General features: G+C 41.3%; 1 protein-coding gene across 2 annotated transcripts in view; it reads right to left on the bottom strand.

Moving 5' to 3' along the window:
* HECTD4 (HECT domain E3 ubiquitin protein ligase 4) overlaps positions 1 to 19,464 on the bottom strand; it is a 5,422,508-nt gene that overhangs the window by 2,025,384 nt on the left and 3,377,660 nt on the right. For both annotated transcript variants that reach the window (XM_044068422.1, XM_044068423.1), the window contains exon 39: positions 15,174 to 15,376. In XM_044068422.1, the coding sequence (XP_043924357.1) occupies positions 15,174 to 15,376 (203 nt within the window). The remainder of the gene's footprint in view (positions 1 to 15,173; positions 15,377 to 19,464) is intronic.

Below are 19,464 nucleotides of genomic sequence, written 5' to 3'. Positions count from 1 at the left end.
CATAGTTCGTAAAGGTGACATCTGGATGTACCATCCTCAGAACTGAGAGACTCAGTAGGAACACCATTCCAAGGAATAGAAAGGTAACAATTACATCCAGAAGAGAAAAGGGCCAGGGGGAGGAGGGAGGGAGTGAATACTGCAACAGTGAAGACATCTACCATTATAGTAAGATCTTACACAACTATATTATGTCTTTCCATTTCACTGTTGCAGTATTCCTTACAATTAGGGAGTACAAAAGCTCAGGAGGAAGAACGGGTGGAGGAAGGACAAGCTAAGCTCTCTAGAAACCCATGAAGAATGGCCATAGCAAAGCCAGCTCTAGCTCTGGATGTCACATCCAACTTATAGTGCTTGGTAAATATATGCACAAAGGTCCAGGTAGCTGCCTCAAGAATAGAGCTAGTATCCAAACCCATGAAAAAAAAGCACCAGAAGAAGCCACAGCCCTAGCAGAATGAGTCTTAACAGAAGAAGAAAAGCTCTTGCCATGAAAGGAATAACAAAACAAAATGGCTTTAGAAATCCAAGAAGAAACAGTTTGCCTGGAAACAACCAATCTTAAGGATCTAGGATGAAAGGAAACAAAGCTGATAAGATGTATGAAAATTCTTCGTCTTAGCCAAATAAAATCCGAGTTGTCTACACACATGGGATGTTAGCGCAATACAAACTTTTAATCAACATTTTCATAACCAAACGTCTTCAGAATAAAATGTACATTCTGTACATCACATTTAAAAACAGTTTTGAAATGCCTCTGCACCAATAAACACATCTTTCTACTTAAGCAGTTACACAATTAATCAATAAAATTTCAAAGCTCAGGAAGTTATTTCCTTATATAGATTCTACGGTCTTTCAAAAAACATTTAATGTTAACAGCATAATTTATACCAGTTTATTTTAACTGAATTTAATCTGATTTGCCATAAAGCCTTCTTTTGTTCAAGATTTATTTTAAAATTGCCACCCCTAAAATCATGACTTCCTTGCTCCAGCACAGAAAACAAATTTTTTTTGTACATGGGACGAGCCCTTGAAGTCATACCAATGTAGAACGCACTACAGTATGCACACATACCAGTGCATACAACTCCTTTACTCTTACAGTTAAAGTGCCCTGGAACTTTCAAAGTGCAAGGCAAATGTTCTAAATTAACTAAGGGACCTTCAGAAATTTATCTACATATATTACAGTTCCTACACTTATACATGGCCCATCTTTTCTGTGTGATGTTGGGACAATGAACAAGTTTCTCTCTCTCTTTCTAAAATGTTTTTTTAAATTATTTTTATTTTTATATACAAACTTTGGTTGGGTCCCCACAACGGGTTGTAAATCTTTGTTTCCCTCTAAAATTTTCCAGTTGTCAGAAAATAGAAGTTATGTCCTTACCATAACGTTCCATGTGGAGTGTTCATCTCGCCTTTGTTCTTACACATGGGTTCGGAGCCGATCCTCGGCTCCGTGTCGGCCGCTTGCAAGCTCTGCATCGAGAAGAAGCTCGAGACAATCTAATACCCACAATCCCCCTCTGCCTTTACCTCAGATCTAGTTTGCAAGCAAACCAGTAGCCAGAGAGCACACTCATGCTTACATCACATATGCACAGAACTAAGAGTCTATATATATATATATATATATATAGACACATACACATATATATACATGTCAACTATATACACAACAACTGCAAAGCAGAAGCAGAATGCCCCAGGCCAGGCACCAAAAATGAACGTTCTTCCCAAGGGCGGGAGGGTGGGAATGTAAGAACAAAGGCGAGATGAACACTCCACATGGAACGTTATGGTAAGGACATAACTTCTATATGTGATAGTGTTCAATCTCGCTTGTTCTTACACATGGCTAGCGCCCCTAGCTCCTTGTTCCTGAGGAACTCACGGAAGGACGTTCTTGAGCACAGTGGAACCAAAGGTTGCCCTGTCCCTAGAAACCTTGTCTACCTTATAATGAGAAATGAATGTATGTGGCTTAGACCAAGTAGCAGCCGCACAAATAGCGTCTAGTGGTAGGCGGGCTGCATGAGCCAGGGATGTAGACACTGACCTTGTGGAATGTCCTTTGGGTTTGTGCAAAAGAGTTTGATTTGAAGAATCATAGACATAGATGATACAATCCGTTAACCACTTAGAAAGAGTTCTTTTGGTAACCGCTACTCCTTTCCTATTATCAGCAAAGGCTACAAAAGTTGATCAGTTTTTCTGTGATCTTTTGTTCTATCCAAGTAAAACCTTAGCTGTCTGTGAACATCTAATTTGTGCAACATATACTCCATTTTGTTGGAGTGATTCTTGAAGAAGGTGGGTAATTCAATGGACTGATTAATATTATTAATAGAACAAACTTTAGGAAGGAAGGATGAATTAGTTCGAAGAGAAACTCTGTCAGAGTGAAAGATCAAATATGGGTGCTTAATGGAGAGAGCTTGAAGTTCAGATACTCGCCTAGTGGATGTAATGGCTACCAAAAAGAGAGTCTTCCAAGACAAAAATTTCAATGGGCAAGAGGAGGCTGGTTCAAAGGGGGGCAACATTAATTTAGATAACAATAAATTTAGACTCCAAGGTGATGTAGGAGATCTAATTGGTGGTCTAATATGAAAAGCCCCTTTTAAAAAGGCTTTACAAAGTCTGTGGGCCATAACAGGAGCCCCACATTCTTCCACATGGAAGTTAGAAATGGCAGCCAACTGAACTCATAATGTGGCAGGAGAAGCACCCTGATCGAACAAGTCTGTTAAAAACTCCAATATTTTATTCAAAGGAGCTATAAAAGGATCCAATTGCTGTGTATTCGCCCAGAATACAAATCGCTTCCATTTACTAGAATATGTTTTAGTAGTGGAAGCTTTATGAGAAGCCACTAATATATTCTGAACTGCAGGCGAAAGAAGATCAGACCTGGCTAAGTTGGGAATTGGAGCAGCCAAGCTGCTAGATGGAGGGACAAGAGCGCGGGATGGGGAGCCCCCGACGAGTGAGTCAATAGATCTGGCTCTGGGTCCAGGATCCAGGGTCCCCGAATGCAGTGTGTCATCAGGAAGGGGAACCAAATTTGACGAGGCCAGAATGGGGCAATGAGGATTATTGTCCTGTGTAGGTTTCTGGCTTTCTGGAGAAACTTTGATATCAGAGGGAAGGGAGGAAATGCGTACAGGAGTCCCGGGGCCAATCGTGAATCAGTGCGCCCCTGGGGACTTCCCTGGAGGGGGTAATAGGGCAAAGTAGCTCCTGCATTTGGCGTTCATTGGAGACGCAAACAGATCGCAGGACGGCTGGCCCCACTTGCGAAAAATCTTTTTCGCAACTGACTGTTTTAGGGACCACTCGTGCGGTAACAGAATTGCTCTGCTCAGCCTGTCGGCTATGACGTTGGATGAGCCCGGGATGTGCGTTGCTATCAGAAAGCGACCGTGGACTCCGCCCATTGCCAGATTCTCATGGCCCCTCTGCATAGCTGATAGGACTTGGTTCCCCCTTGCTTGTTTATGTACCAGACTACCGACATGTTGTCCGTCTGAACTGCAATAGTTCCCAGAGGAAGAAGGGGAGCAAAGTGTTGCAACGCTAGAAACACTGCCCTCAACTCTAGAACATTGATGTGCAGATTGTACTCTAAATTGGTCCATTTGCCTTGGACTGTCTGTCCCTGAAAGATGCCCCCCCACCCTATCAGGGACGCGTCCGTGGTCACCGTAACTGTAGGTGTGGGTAGCACAAATGGTCTCCCCTTGGAAAGGTTGCACGTTTGGAGCCACCAGTTTAGGTGTGTTTTGCATGTGTTCGTTATGAGAATCTCGTGTGTTAGAGGTAGTTGTTGGAACGACCATTGCGCAAACAGTAGCCATTGCAGGACTCATGTGCAGTCTTCCCAAGGGTATTGCTATAAGAGAAGCCGACACGAGTCCCAAAACCTTCAGTACCAGTTTTGCTGGGGATTTCCTGGACAAGAGAAGAAGACGTATGTGAGTCTGAAGTGAAAGTATCCTTTCTGGAGGAAGTCTTAGAATTAACTGATGTGTATCTAATTCCGCTCCTATGAATAAGATACTTTGTGATGGCTGTAGTAAGGATTTTCCGAAGTTTACGGAAATTCCTAGGTGAATACACAATTGAAGAGTATAGTCTCTGGCCTGTACTAGTTGACGCTGGGTGGTGGCAGATAGGAGCCAGTCGTCCAGATACGGAAACACCTGGAATCCTTGGCGTCTCAAGTGAGACGCTACCACTGCCATGCATTTGGTGAAGACCCTGGGGCTGAGGTCAGACCAAAGGGCAGGGCTCGAAATTGAAAGTGACTGGCACCCAGCCGGAAGCGCAAATGATCTCTGGATGCCCTGGCCATTTTGATGTGGTAGTATGCATCCTTCAGATCTATTGAGCACATCCAGTCGGCCTTCTGTAAGAATGGAAGGATCGATTGAAGCGTGACCATTCGGAACTTTTCTTTCTTGACGAAGGTATTGAGGTCGCTTAGGTCCAGAATGGGCCTCCAGTCCCCTGTTTTCTTTGGAACTAAAAGAACCTTGAGTAAGTCCCGAATCCTTGCTGGTCTGCTGGGACTGGTTGGATGACTCTTTTTCTAGCAGCTTTGAAATTTCTATAGCTGCTGGCTCTCGCAGATGGGGCGGTACATCTGGGAGTCTTTTCTTTGGAATGGGATGGGATAGAAAGGGTATATTGTAACCTCTGGTAACCACGCTTTTACCCACTTGTCTGTAGTTATGTTTTGCCAGGCCTGAGGGTATAAAGCTAGCGACCCCGACTGCCTCCAGAGCAGGACAGTCGGGCCTCCTCACAGGAGTGCTGGAAAGGTTTACCAGGAAGTGTATCCCTGTCACCTTGATTCTGCGGACCCCCTCTGCCGCCAGGGCGGCGTCTTCCACCTCTGCCCCCTCCTCTGCCTCTAGAAGGGCATCACCCTGTGTGCCTGGGAAAGATCCTTGGGGTTTTCGAAACCACATTTTTCCACCACGTTGCCCTTTGGGGTACGGTCTGGTTGGGGTGGAAAACGGACTCCGACAGCAGACAGAGTCTTTCCCTCCTGCTCACACCGGGTAAGGGTCTCCTTTACTTTGGGGCCAAAGAGAGTGGCACCGTCAAATGGGGCGTTAGTAAAGGAAGACTTGAAGGCTTCCATAAATGAACATAAGCGCATCCAGGATTGTCTGGGAAGAGGAATCGCTGAAGGTGCTGCCCTACTCGAACCTTCGGCTGCGTAAGAGATCAGCCTCATGGACGAGTTCACAATGGATGTAAGGGTATTAAGTTGCGCTGTCACTTTCTCTGAGACAGCAGCATCTGTAGTACCCTGGAGGGTATCTCCCAACTCTTTGACTAGATCCCTCTGTAGTCGTGTAAAGTGGGTCAAATAGTTCAGGGATCGCATGGAAAAAGCCGCTGAACTAAAAATGCGCTTCCCATACCTGTCCATAGTCCTAGAATCTTTATTAGGGGGATGGACAGATGAGGAAGATTCCGACATCTCCTTTTTCGTGGCCGCTGCCACCACCATAGCGCCCACTGGAACTCCTTTTGTTAAGTAAGTCTTGTCCTGGGGTGCAGTGATATACTTATTGGGTTTCCTTGGGACTGGTTCCACTGTGTCAGGAGCCTCCCACGCCCTTCGAGCAATAAGTTCCATTAATTCGTCGAAGGGCGGAGTGACCTAGGAGGAAGAAGGGCGAGCACCGAATGCCTTCAGCAAGACTGACTCATCCTCAGAAGGGGGGAGGGACTGCCAGTCACCTCTCTGTTTCAGGATCTCCAATATGTCAGAAAAAGAGACATCTTTTGAAGGTGACTTAGGGGACCCTTCTGACTCATCTAAGTCAGTATCGGATGTCAAGGATTCTTGTGGAGAATCCAAGTGTCTCCTCTTACACAATCTTTTCCTAGGGACTTCTTCGTGGGGAGCATCCGAAGAAGCCTCCGAGGAAGAGGGGGCACCCTCCAGGGGTGGCTGAGACACCGGTGCTCGACGCTTGGATGTGGCCGTGGGTGCAGAGGAGGATAACGGCCCTTTATGGGGAGGAGAGGTTGCTTCTACTGATGTGGTTGTCTGGGTAGACAACACCTTCCTCATCAGATCGAAAGCCCCCGGGGCCCGAGTCGAAGAATCTCCCGGTTCCGAAGAAATGGGAAGAATCCCCGAAACAGGCACCGAAGGCATCGACCCCGAGGACGGAGCCGAATCGATCCGCCGAGGCCCCGAGGGGAAGGGTCGGAACCGAAACGTCGGTTCGACTCTCGGCCCCGGAACCAAGGACAGATCGTCGGCTCCGAGACTCCGGTACCGGGTCCGACGGAGTCGAGGTGAGAGGAACAGACCGAGAGAAGGACGGTTCTGGACCCGAGGGCTCCACAATCAGAAGCTCAACCTCTTCCGGCTCCAAGGACTCGATAGGTCTCGGAGGAGGAATGGATGGAGACAATGGGAGGCCTTCAAGTTTCGACACCAACTGGGTGGAAACTGAAATAAGTTTGGATAGGGCTGAATGCTCCAATAACTTCTGCACCACGCGATCCACATCGACATCGGAGAGTTTAGAAGAACGGGTCGAAGGAACCGAAGACGGAGCCGACCTCAATAAAGTCGAGGGAGGGAGCTCCATCACCGGTTCCAAGACTCGAGGCTCAGGAACCGACACCAGTTGAACACTCGGCCCCGAAGTCTGTGGAACCGGTGATCTAACTTTACTCGAAGAGCTCGGAGCCGATGACTTGGGCTCCGACGTCTTCGATTCCTTCGAGGATTTGGATGCCTGGTCTGAAGCATCCAGAGCCTCCTGAAAGGAAGGTTTTAACAACCCTCTGTCCATGAGTTTCCTGCGCCTATCTGTCATGACCCTCCCACTAAAAGAGTGACAAATTGAACAGTCCTCTTGTAAGTGGAGAGGGCCAAGGCAGTAGACACAGGAACTATGGTTGTCAGTAACTGACATTTTTTGGCCACACTGACAATGCTTAAAGCCTGATTTAATTTTGTCAGACATTTTTCAGTAGAGAGAAAAGTCAAGTCCAGAATAAAAGACAAATCCAATGTAAACAAGTCAAATCCGATGGGTAAGTCAGTCCGGTTGTCAAATTTAGAAGGGGGTAGTAGGCCCCGAAAACTCTAACCAGATAAATTAAATTTAACGGTACCGAGAATTCTACCTACATACACACATACACTAAGTATACCTAAAGGTACTTTCAGAACAACTTTTTCTAAAATATAACAAAAAAATAAAGTTATATCTTATCTGAAGATGCTCGAGCTAGCTCCCAGCGATGCGAACGCAGCAGCGGCAAACTAGATCTGAGGTAAAGGCAGAGGGGGATTGTGGGTATTAGATTGTCTCGAGCTTCTTCTCGATGCAGAGCTTGCAAGCGGCCGACACGGAGCCGAGGATCGGCTCCGAACCCATGTGTAAGAACAAACGGCGAGATTGAACACTATCACATTAATGTTTCTGATAATACCACTGTCTACTGTCATGTCCAAACAAAGATAATTACCAGCATCAGAGGTGTTCCTGTCATGGTTCTGTTTTGTATTAGTGTTGGAAAACCCATGCTCAAGGATGGCTGGAAAGAGACTGTCCCTATTCTGTGCTACATATTCAGCCTGCTCTTTCAACAGAATCTTACTATACCCTCTTTCAATAAACAAAGTAGTGATAAATTCTATTTCCTTCAAAAAGTCACCCGTTTCACTTGTCATTCAACTGGGATATTATTCTTCATGTAACGAGGGTGCATGCTGGTATAATGCAAGTAACTGCTGGTGAAAGTTTCTTTCCTAAAAATCCTACTGACTAACTTATAAATCTTAACATCCCATTCCAGAATCACATCCAAAAAATTGACTTTTAGTCCCACATTCCCCAGGACAAATTTTAAGTATCCTGATCTGTAGTTAAGGGTATCAACAAAATTTTGCACTTTTTGTACATCCCCAACCATGACAAAAACAATGCATCAATAAATCTCTTAAAAAAATGTAATCTGGTATTCCATGACTAGTGGCTCTAGCACAATACACTCCCAATGACCCATCACAATGTTTGCAAAGGATGGTGCTGCAGGGGACCCCATAGCTACCCCCCAAATTTGTATATATTTTTTTGTTAAATACAAAAAAAATTGTTGTTTAACAAATTATCTATTAATTCACAATAGAAATTGGTTTCAGAATTGCTAAATGTGGAAAACTTGTTTAAGTATTCTCTAACTTGTTCCACTCCTTCAAAGTGGGGAATACAGGTGAAAAGAGGGATCAAGACTAAACATCACTTGTGTGGTGGGATCAAAAGCTGTAACTGAAGTGTACTCCTTGATACTATTTAAAAAGTTCCATGAGTTTTTTACGTATGAATTCATTTGGTGAACAATGGGATTTAACTTAGAGTCCACCAATAAGGAAATACCTTCTGTGATATAATTTGGGGCAGATACAATGGGTCTAAATGGAGGAATGACTTTACTTTTGTGTGTTTTAGGAATTCCAAAGAAGGAACCTAGTTTCGGATTGTCTATGTGACAAAACTCATAAAGGTCCTTCGCTAAATTACTGTTCATTAAATTCTCAAACAAAAAAAAAAAAGAGAGTAAACACTCCTGTAGCTCTTAGCTACTTACACCATGTCTGTTATTATGCATTCTAGACTGTTACCTAGCATTTTCTCTGTACAGGTAACATATTCCTCTTGGTTCATTAAAACTAAGGTACCCCCCCGTTACTTTTCATTACTCTTATGTTGCCATTCTCCTGTATTTCTTTCAGGGCTTTCTTTTCTTCCTTAGATAAATTGTGATACATTTTTCTTTTCTTTACCCCCTCCACAATGACATTTCTTATTTCACTTTCACAAGCTGATTCAAAAACTTTAATAGTATGCAGTAAATTAGGGTTGCAGCATGAAGGCTTTACATATTTGGTGCTGTTGCTAACAATGTCTTTAAATACATAATTCAAGTTTAAAGACCTAGTGTACTTTTTAAGGTTTAACACAGTGTTTGCTGTTTGTCCTCCTTGATGGTACAACATTTAAGCCCAAATTCAAAACTTTCAAATGATTTTCATTTAAAACAAAAGTAGACAAATTTATAACATTGTTTACAGGTACAGAATATATATTTAATTGTCCGTTGAAAAATGTGACATTGTTTGTTTTCTTCTCCTTAATGTGTGCATTTTCTGGCTTCTGCCCTCCTCCGCCTCAGCTAAAAAAGTCTTGGTTCTAGCCCCACCATCGTTTTCATCATTGGTTGTTGCAGGGTTATCATCAAACAGTCTATTACCAGCACTAAAAGTCCCTGCTTCCACAATATCCATTACAGAGCCACTGGTTCCTTCCCTATTTAAAGATCTGACTTCAGAAGTTGCTTGAAAGTTCTTAGTTTTAGGGGCGTGGACTTCATTAGTGTGTTTCTTAAAGGGGAAACGTTTAGTCTGATTGATTGGTTTTTTGAATTTATCCTGGTTTGTGCATTTGTTAAACACGTAAAAGTCAACATATGCGGTGTCATTTTCATACACAGCAGCATCTCGCTTGAGCTTATGGTTTTTATGGCTGATTATAACCTCTTCATGTTTCTGTAGTTCACAGAAGAGTGTATGGTACTCAACCCGTTCCCCAATCTTGCTATGATAGTCTTTAAGCAAGACTTCATCTATTTTACAGATCTCTTCCCTTAGCCCAGTCATAATTTTACAGTTGCTGTCTATAAGCAACTTCAGGAACTTAAGACCGGCATTGTTAAAGAAGTCTTTTAGTGTAACAAAAAAAATCGGAGCTATCAATGCCGTTTGGGCATTTAAAGAATCTCAGCCCCTTAGGGACCATACCCATCTCTATACAATGTGAAAAATATTTGTTTTCCAAGTCTAGACTTTTGTACTTCTTTAATAGTCTGCCCAAATTGTTACACGTCTCTGTAAGTCTTCAGCTCTATACTGTTAACAGGTTTTTCAGAAGATGAAAAAGGATCCAATTTAGTACTGAAGCTATATCAGCATAAGTCTTAACTTTAGAAACAGCTTCAAAACTTTTACCTTGTTCAGCAGAATGTGTGTTAAAGTTTACCGTCGTCTCAACCTCATTATCTGAGCTAGACCAGGCCGGAATGGTATTCAGCTTCTCCGGAATTAAAGTTGCAAAGTCTGCTGAATATCTTTCATAGTGTTCAATAGTGAAGCCAGAACATTCTGTCCACCTTCACCTGGTGTAGAATGAATGCTGACATCCATCAACGAATCTCCTCTACTTTCTGCCATAGGAAAGAGAAAAACATAGAAATACTCCTGGATAACTACAAGCACCAAAAAAAAACAGACTGGAGGATGCAGAAGAACAGAGTGAAATCCATACGATGTTAGCGTAATAAAAACTTTTAATCCATGCTTTCATAACCAAGCTTCTTCAGAATAAAATGTACATTCTTTACATCACATTTAAAAACAGTTTTGAAATGCCTCTGTACCAGTAAGCACATTTTTCCACTTAAACAGTTACACAATTAATTAATAAAATTTCAAAGCTCATGAAGTTATTTCCTTATAATAGACTCTACGGTCTTTCAAAAAACATTTAATGTTAACAGCATCTTTTATACCGGGTTTTTTTTATCTGAATTTAATCTGATTTGCCATAAAGCCTCCTTTTGTTCAAGATTTGTTTTAAAACTACCACCCCTAAAATCATGACTTCCTTGCTCCGGTACAGAAAACAAAAAAAATTTTGTACATGGGACAGGTGACACTACTTAACGAGTATTTAATGAACAGTAATTTAGAGAAGGACCTTTATGAGTTTTGTCACATAAACAATCCGAAACTAGGTTCCTTCTTTGGAATTCCTAAAACACACAAAAGTAAAATTAGTCCTCCATTTAGACTCAATGTATCTGCCCCAAATTATATCACAGAGGGTATTTCCTTATTGGTGGACTCTAAGTAAAATCCCATTGTTAACCAAATTAATTCATACTTAAAAAACTCATGGGACTTTTTAAATAGTATAAGGGAATACACTTTAGTTACAGCTTTTGATCCCAGCACACAAGTGATGTTTAGTCTTGATGTTCTCTCTTTTCACCTGTATTCCCCACTTTGAAGGAGTGGAACAAGTTAGAGAATACTTAAACAAGTTTTCCACATTTAGCAATTCTGAAAGTAATTTCTATTGTGAATTAGTAAATGTTTTGTTAAACAACATTTTTTTGTATTTAACAAAAAAATATACAAACAAATTCAGGGGGTAGCTTTAGGGTCCCCTGCAGCACCATCCTTTGCGAACATTGTGATGGGTTATTGGGAGTGTATTGTGCTGGAACCACTAATCATGGAATACCAGATTACATTTTTTAAGAGATTTATTGATGAATTGATTTTTGTCAGGGTTGGGTATGTACAAAAAGTGCAAAGTTTTGTTGACACCCTTAACTCCAGATCAGGATACTTAAAAATTTGTCCTGGGGGATGTGGAGTTAAAAATCCATTTTTTGGATGTGATTCTGGAATGGGATGTTAAGCTTTATAAGTTAGTCAGTAGGATTTTTAGGAAAGAAACTTTCACCAACAGTTACTTGCATTATACCAGCATGCACCCTCATTACATGAAGAATAATATTCCAAAAGGACAGCTCATAAGAGCCAGTTGAATGACAAGTGAAATGGGTGATTTTTTGAAAGAAATAGAATTTATCACTACCTTGCTTGTTGAAAGAGGGTATAGTAAGATTCTGTTGAAAGAGCAGGCTGAATATGTCACACAGAATAGGGACAGTCTCTTTCAAGCCATCCTTGAGCATGGGTTTTCCAACACTAATACAAAACAGAACCATGACAGGAACACCTCTGATGCTGGTAATTATCTTTGTTTGGACATGACAGTAGACAGTGGTATTATCAGAAACATTATTTCTGACAATTGGAAATTTTTAGAGGGAAACAAAGATTTACAACCCATTGTGGGGACCCAACCAAAGTTTGTATATAAAAATCAAAATAATTTAAAAAACATTTTGGAAAGAGAGAGAAATAAATGTGTTCATTGTCCCAACATCACTCAGAAAAGATGGGGCATGCATAAGTTTGGGAACTGTAACATATGTAGATACATTTCTGAAGGTCTCTTAGTTAATTTAGAACATTTGCCTTACACTTTGAAAGTTCCAGGGCACTTTAACTGTAAGAGTAAAGGAGTTGTATACATTGGTATGTGTGCATACTGAGTACATTCTACATTGTTATGACTACAAGGGACCTATGCACTAGAATAAAGGAAAATTATTACATTACAAAACAAGGCAAGAAAAATGCTTTTTACAAGCATACTATCACCTGTCCCATGTACAAAACATTTTTGTTTTCTGCGCTGGAGCAAGGAAGTCATGACTTTAAGGGTGGTAATTTTAAAACAAATCTTGAACAAAAGGAGGCTTTATGGCAAATCAGATTAAATTCATATAAAAAAACCTGATATAAATGATGCTGTTAAGATTATATGTTTTTTGAAAGACTGTAGAGTCTATATAAGGAAATAACTTCCTGTGCTTTGAAATTTTATTGATTAATTGTGTAACTGCTTAAGTGGAAAGATGTGTTTAATGGTGCAGAGGCATTTCAAAACTGTTTTTAAATGTGATGTAGAGAATGTACATTTTATTCTGAAGAAGTTTGGTTATGAAAGCATGGATTAAAAGTTTTTATTATGCTAACATTGTGTGGATTCCACTCTGTTCTTCTGCATCCTCCAGTCTGTTTTTTTGGTTCTTGTAGTTATCCAGGAGTGTTTCTACGTTTTTGGTGTTGTCTACACACATCCCAAGTGTGCAGCTCCTTCTCACTAGCACACTGCGGAGAAAGGAAAAATGAGAGTACTAATGAAGGGATAAAAATTCCAGTCATGTTTACTTATGCACATATTATATTGATTACAAGAGAAAAAGTCTGGATAAAAGAAGTTACATGTTAAATATATAAATGTTTAAATATAATAAGCATGACTTTAAACAAAAAGTAAAGGACTGGATGATATAGTAAAGATAGGAAAAGTATCTTTCCAATGTAAGAAATCTCTGCATTAGGAATAAGATTTGGGAGTAAAAATGTAAGTGACGAACAAAGGAATAGGATGAAATAAAGGAACTTTTTTTTTTTTGGAAAACATACAAGCTATCCTTTAATAAAAAAAGGCTTATTTGATTAATTCAGTTATACTGGCAAAGACTGCATATTTAGCTAGTTTCTATATATTACCAATAATCTATGAAAAATAAATCCTACAAGTTTTTTTTCTTTTATATGGGGTTCAAGACTGAATCTGGTGAAGACAGGAGTCTTATACATAGACAAAGAAAATGGAAAATTACAATTAATAAACCCAATTGTTAATGCTGCTTCTTTGAATTTGTACAAAGTGTTACTCTGGATAAATGATAGAAATGAAAAGTTAGTAGTAAATTTACTGAAGTACAAATATAAGGGACATTGTGATATGCTAAAAAAAAACTCAATAGAGGAAAAAGCATGTTTAAATGAAATAATGAGATGTTATCAAGAAAAAATTAATTTTTGGAAAATGAAAATTGATGAAATAAAAAATGAGAGGAAAGTGTGGTACAAAAATATCATAATGCAATATTATTATTATGTTAATCCTTTGGTTGAGCTACTGAATAAAAACGTTAGAGTTATAAAAGCATAAAAAGCATTATCTAATAAGCAAGTAGAATGTCAATATTTTTATGGAGATTAGTGATTACTAAATTACCACTAAAGAGAGACATGCAATATAAAAAAAATCAGTGAAAGAGTTTGTATATATTGTGGTAAAGAATAAACTACAGAACGTGTTTGCTCATGTTTTCTTATAATGTACAAGTGTTGACAAAATTTGTCAGAAAAATTGTGTAAACAAAATTTCTTTGAAAATATAAAGGACGTAAATGAAACAAATATGGATATGATTATGTACGGATATTATTAATGTCAGTAAAATAGATAAAAATTGTTTTATGTTGTGAAGACCATTTGGAATGAAAGGCTAAAGGAAATCATGTTTAATGGTAAATGGAGACTAGCAGTAATTTTAAGAAAAATTAGATGGTGGCTGTGGAAAAATGAGTGGGGTCCAAATAAGATAATGAGGGTTTAACATAATAATGAAAAACAAGGAATCTATGACTGAATGACAACAGAAAGGAATGGAAATTTGTACAATGTATAAATTTGTAAATATGTAAGTTTGCAAATAGTTTTGTACATATTTTTTTAAATAAAGAGCCCCTTCTTTTTTCAATGGGTGCCATGGGATTTTTTTACATCCACCTAAGCTACTGCCAACTCATGCAGATGAGGTCTCTGTTTAATGTCTCATACGAAGGACAGCACACTCAGAATGTAGCTCCCCCTTTATACTACACTGGAGTATAAGGACTCTATCTACATGGCGTGGGAATAAAATTTACAGCCGTCTGCACCAAAGGCGAGTGTGCTATGTGCTGTGTCACTGACAGAATGCTGTAGGGTAGTATAAGCAGAAAGTAAAATTATAATGTCCAGGTAATATAAAAAGGATATTTATAGGCTAATGGTATCCAGGTGTTTGTTAACTGTAGAGTTTGAAATTCACATGGTATAAACACACATACACAAAAAACATGCAAAACAGTTCATTATCAAGTGATAAGGTACACAGTAATTATCATTTTTGATACAAACATAAAAAAGTAAAAAAAGACTAAGCTTATGTAAATAAAAGTGCCAGGAAAATAACATCACAAACTACAATGGAGATACAAAAAACAAAAGTTAAGGTTGAAGAAACAGTAAGATGGTGACAGGGGGGTGCACTCCTGTTTTTACAATAAAGGCAATATCAACAACTCCCCAAAAAGCTAATAACCTGGTCTCTCTTCAGGAAGCCCCAACTCTGCAATGACAGTAGGTCATTTTATCCATGTTTATGAAAACACAGGGTCTACTATCTTGAGATGAGAAAAGGTACAACAAAATAACTAAGAACCAAGGATTACTTAAAAATTATAGGTAAATTAAATTGATCACTGCCATTTTTGTAATCAAGTAAATTACTTTACAAGTTTGTGTCTGCATAAGGTTACCATTATGAAGATTTTAGACCGGACTTGTTTACCTGGCAAGTTCAGCATTCCGTTCCCTGCAGACCGAAGTTTGTGCTGTTTTCTTTTTATCACCTGTTGATGACCCACTTGCTGCTTCCTGGCTGGAGGAGTCCACTGGTGGTCCAACACTCACTATGAGTCCTGACTGTGCCCACTTAGTTGCTTTGCGAAGGGCTGCAGTAGCTTCTTCTGTAATTACTTCACAGCAGCCACTCTGCAAAAGGAAGTAATGCAAAATAAAATAAATTGTCATAAAAAGGAGTATCAGAATTCTGCTTTAAACATTTCCAGGAAAATATGCTCCTCTATTGTATAGAAAGAACAGTCTGCACTTTGAAGGGACTCAGAGGAGCTTAAGCTGAAAGAACAGTTGTGTAAAATCTTACCATAACCATAGATGTCCTTCTCTTCCATATTGCAGTATTCTTGGTGTGGGATTTCCGCCTCAGGCGACCTGTACACCGGCTCCTATACAAAAGCGTCAGCTTGGTTGTTGTAGTTGAGTGGGACGTCACATGTACGGCCATAAACCAGGGACCTTAAATGTGATGTCTGCACACACAGACCTCAGAACTTGAAGGCCCAGCAGGAGGAGTAGCCAGTGATGTCAGTCATAGGGTCATGGAGCCATTATGTGATTTCAAAGGTCACATGAAAGTGCGTAGCCCCTGAAAGACCTGAGGATATCAGTGGCTGAGAGAGAGAAGGATAAGGGGGGTTTTGGTGGGTGGGAAGGAATACTGCAACATGGAAGAGAAGTACATATATGGTTATGGTAAGATTTTACACAACTATGCTATGCCTTCTATTCCTATGTTGCAGTATTCTTGGTGTGAGAGAGTACCACAGCTTAGCTGGAAGGAAGGGTGGGGGTAGAAGAGATTGATTCCACAAAGCCCTGCAGGATTGCCCTGGCAAATTCTGCATGTGCTCTGGAGACGCTGTCTAATTTATAGTGTTTGGTGAAAGTGTGAATGGTGGGCCATGCATCTGCTTCAAGTATGGAAGCAGTGTCCAGGCCTTTTAAAAAGGCTTTGGAGGCTGCCACTGCCTTGGTGGAGTGAGCTTTAACTCCCTGTGGAAGCTTTTTGCCATGGTGTGAATAACAGAGGCAAATAGCTTTTCTAATCCAACATGCAATGATTTGTTTGGAGACTGCCTTGCCCAGGGCCCTAGGGTGGAAGGAAACAAAGAGTTGATTTGGATTTTGTAATGGATTTTGTTTGTTTCTAGGTAAAATCTTAATTGTCTGTGTACATCCAGGGAGTGGAGTATTCTCTCACCATCATTGGTAGGAGAGGGGTAGAAGGTGGGAAGATGAATAGATTGGTTTAAGGACAGATCATTGACCACCTTAGGCATAAAGGAAGGGTTAAGTTCTCAGTGTTACCCTGTCCTTGTGAAGGTAGTGTATGGGGAAGCAGGCCATTAGGGCCTGTAATTCACAAACCCTTCCGGCTGAAGTTATGGCCACTAGCAGTACTGTCTTCCATGTGCATATTTGCACAGTAGATGCACTATAGCAGGTTCAAATGGAGGCTGGGTTAGTTTTTCCAGAATTAAGTTAAGGTCCCAGGGTGGTGGGATTGGTTTTCTTGGAGGTCTGATGTGTAAGACCCCCTTTAAGAATAGCTTCACATCGAGCCTGGCAAGTAGGAGTGGGTCTAGTGTCAGGCAAGCTGAGACTGCTGAAAGGTGGACTTTCACTGAAGAGTAAGAGAGTCCGCCCTTTACTAGTTGACACACATACGCAAGAACTAGGGAGGGGATCTGCGATGCATGGATCCCAGCCCTTGTCCAGACACCATTTTGAAAATCTTTCCCATTTTAGCTTAAGTATGATTTTCTTGTAGTAGGTTTCCTGGTCTCCCTCAGGACTGAAAGCACGTCCTCTGAGTAGTGGTGCCTGAAGAGAATTAGAAGTTTATCACACACAGTGTCAGTGACAACATCTGCAAGTGTGGGTGGATGAGAGTTCCCTTTTGTTGTGTCCAAAGGTCCACCTTGTGGGGTAACTTGCGGTGACTGCCCTTGGCTAGATTGAGAAGTAGGGGGAAACCAGTGCTGCCTTCGCCAGTAGGGAGTCACCAACAAGATTTTTAGTTTGTCTCTCCTGATTTTCAGGAGGACTTTCTGAATTCATGGGAAGGGAGGAAAGGCATATAGAAACCTTCCCTTCCAAGAAATGCTGAAGGCATGCACTCTCTAAGTTAGAGGGGGGGTATGGCTTGGAGCAGAAGTTCTGCAGCTGTCTGTTCTGGGGGGAGGCAAACAAGTCTACTTGAGGTTTGCCCCACCGGTGGACAATGTCTAGGAAGACATTCTTGTCCAACATCTATTTGTGCTGTGGACAGGATGCCCTGCTGAGAAGGTCTGCTTGTTTTTTGTCCTGTGAGGGATGTAGGATGCCTGCAGGAACAAGTTGTGTTTATAGGCTAGATCCCATATCAGTAACGTTAGTCTGCACTGGTAGTACGCTTTTGTTCCACCCTGCTTGTTGAGGTACGACATAACTGTGGTGTTGGCTGTTATTTGGAGAATATCTGGAGAGGGATGAAGGCTTTCAGTGCTAGAAGGACTGCTGCCATTTCCCTCATGTTGATGTGGTTGTTCTTTAAGGAAGACTGCCACTTTGCTTGGATCCTGCAAGATGCCATTATGGCTCCCCATCCCGAGTCTGAAGCATCTGTATGCGTAACCTGGTTTGGGAGAGGAGGCTGCAGAAGAAGGCCTGGGTTCAACTGGACTTGCTGAATCCACCAAATTATTTCTGCCTTTAGGCAGGGCAGGAGATTGATTTCTTGCTCTAGAGGATGTTGGCGCTGGGACCAAACATTTTTTAGATACCACTGTAGCTTTCGCATGTGCATTCTGGCTAGTGGAAGCACGGGGATGGTGGCTGCCATTACGCCTAAGGTCCTTAGGAATTGCCTTGCAGTTATTATTTGGATCTGCAGCAGGACTTTGAAATGGGAGGTCAGGCAGCTGACCTTGTCCTGGGGAAGAAAGGCTTTCATTATGTCTGTTTTGATCCTGCAACCCAGAAATATTTTGTCTTATTTTGGTGTCAAGGATGATTCTGAGATGTTGAGGGTTAACCCCAGACTCTGAAGTAGGCACATGGTGAACTCTAGATGGATTATCAGGGTTTCTTTGCAGTCTGCTAGGATCAGGATGTCATCTAGGTATGGATAAATCTGAATCCCCTGTGTTCTGCAATATGCACTGGCAGGTGTCAGACATTTTGTGAACAATCTGGGGACAGTGGAGAAAGCAAAGGGCAAAGCGGTAAACTGGAAATGAGAGGAGGGTCCAGAGAAATGCAAAAAAAATTCTGTGGGAGGATAGAATGGGAATGTGCAAATAGGCTTCTTTCTGGTTGAGTGTGGCCATGAAAACCTTGGCTGGTATGAGAGGGAGTAAATCTGGAAGGGACAACATTCTGAAAGTGGGCACTTTTAATAATAGGTTTAAGAAAGAAAGGTCTATAATGGGTCTCCATGGTCCTTCTTTTTTTGGGCACCAGGAATAGCTATGAACAGAAGCCCTTTCCTTCATGTCCTGGAGAGACAGGTTCTATGGTGCCCAAGTTCAGAAGGTCTGTCAGGAACTGTGGGAACAGGTGTCTTTGATTTTTTGGGGGAAAGGGGACACCCCTTAAGAGTGGCCTTACTTTCCAGAAGAGGAAGTATCTTTTTTAAATAATAGCCAGAACCCATTTGTCTGTGGTGATGGTTTTCCAAAAGGGGAGGCAGGCGGAATGGGGAAGGAGGGCAAGGCAGTCACACATTGATGGGGTCTCCACTGTCTTGAAAGGGCAGTCTAGAGGGAGGCTGAGAGACAGCTGGCCTGGTAGGGGGTTTGTCTTCTGGTTCCTCTTATTTGTTTGGAAGAGGTAGGTCCAGCAGAGGGCTGGTTTCATCTGACAAAAGTGGCCTTGGCAGGGTAATTCCTGTAATATTTGGGAATTGGGGACACCAAGAGATGCTTGATGTCTTGCAAATCCTTGCTATTTTCCTACAGATTTTTGAACAGGTCTGGTGATTGTTTGCCAAACAGGAAATTAGGGTCCGGGGGGCATCTAAGATTTTGGACTTAAAAGTCTTTTGGTAAGTGTTGCAGACGAGGTAAGGAGTATCTCCTGAGAACAGAGGCAGATGCTGCAGAGCATGCAGAGACCTCTGCAGCATCACAACTGCATCTAATTGAATGTATGGCTACTTGGTCAGCCAGAGATAGTTTGGAAGAGATGTCAGCTTTAGTGGGACAGTCAGAAGTAGCAGCCAGCAGAGTAGTGGCTTG

Source organism: Protopterus annectens, chromosome 4.part0 (genome assembly GCF_019279795.1).
Source record: "Protopterus annectens isolate FY-2018-M chromosome 4.part0, PAN1.0, whole genome shotgun sequence".
Lineage (NCBI taxonomy): Eukaryota > Metazoa > Chordata > Ceratodontiformes > Protopteridae > Protopterus > Protopterus annectens.
The sequence above is the reverse complement of the archived record's forward strand: the minus strand, read 5'-3'. Positions and strand labels throughout refer to the sequence as shown.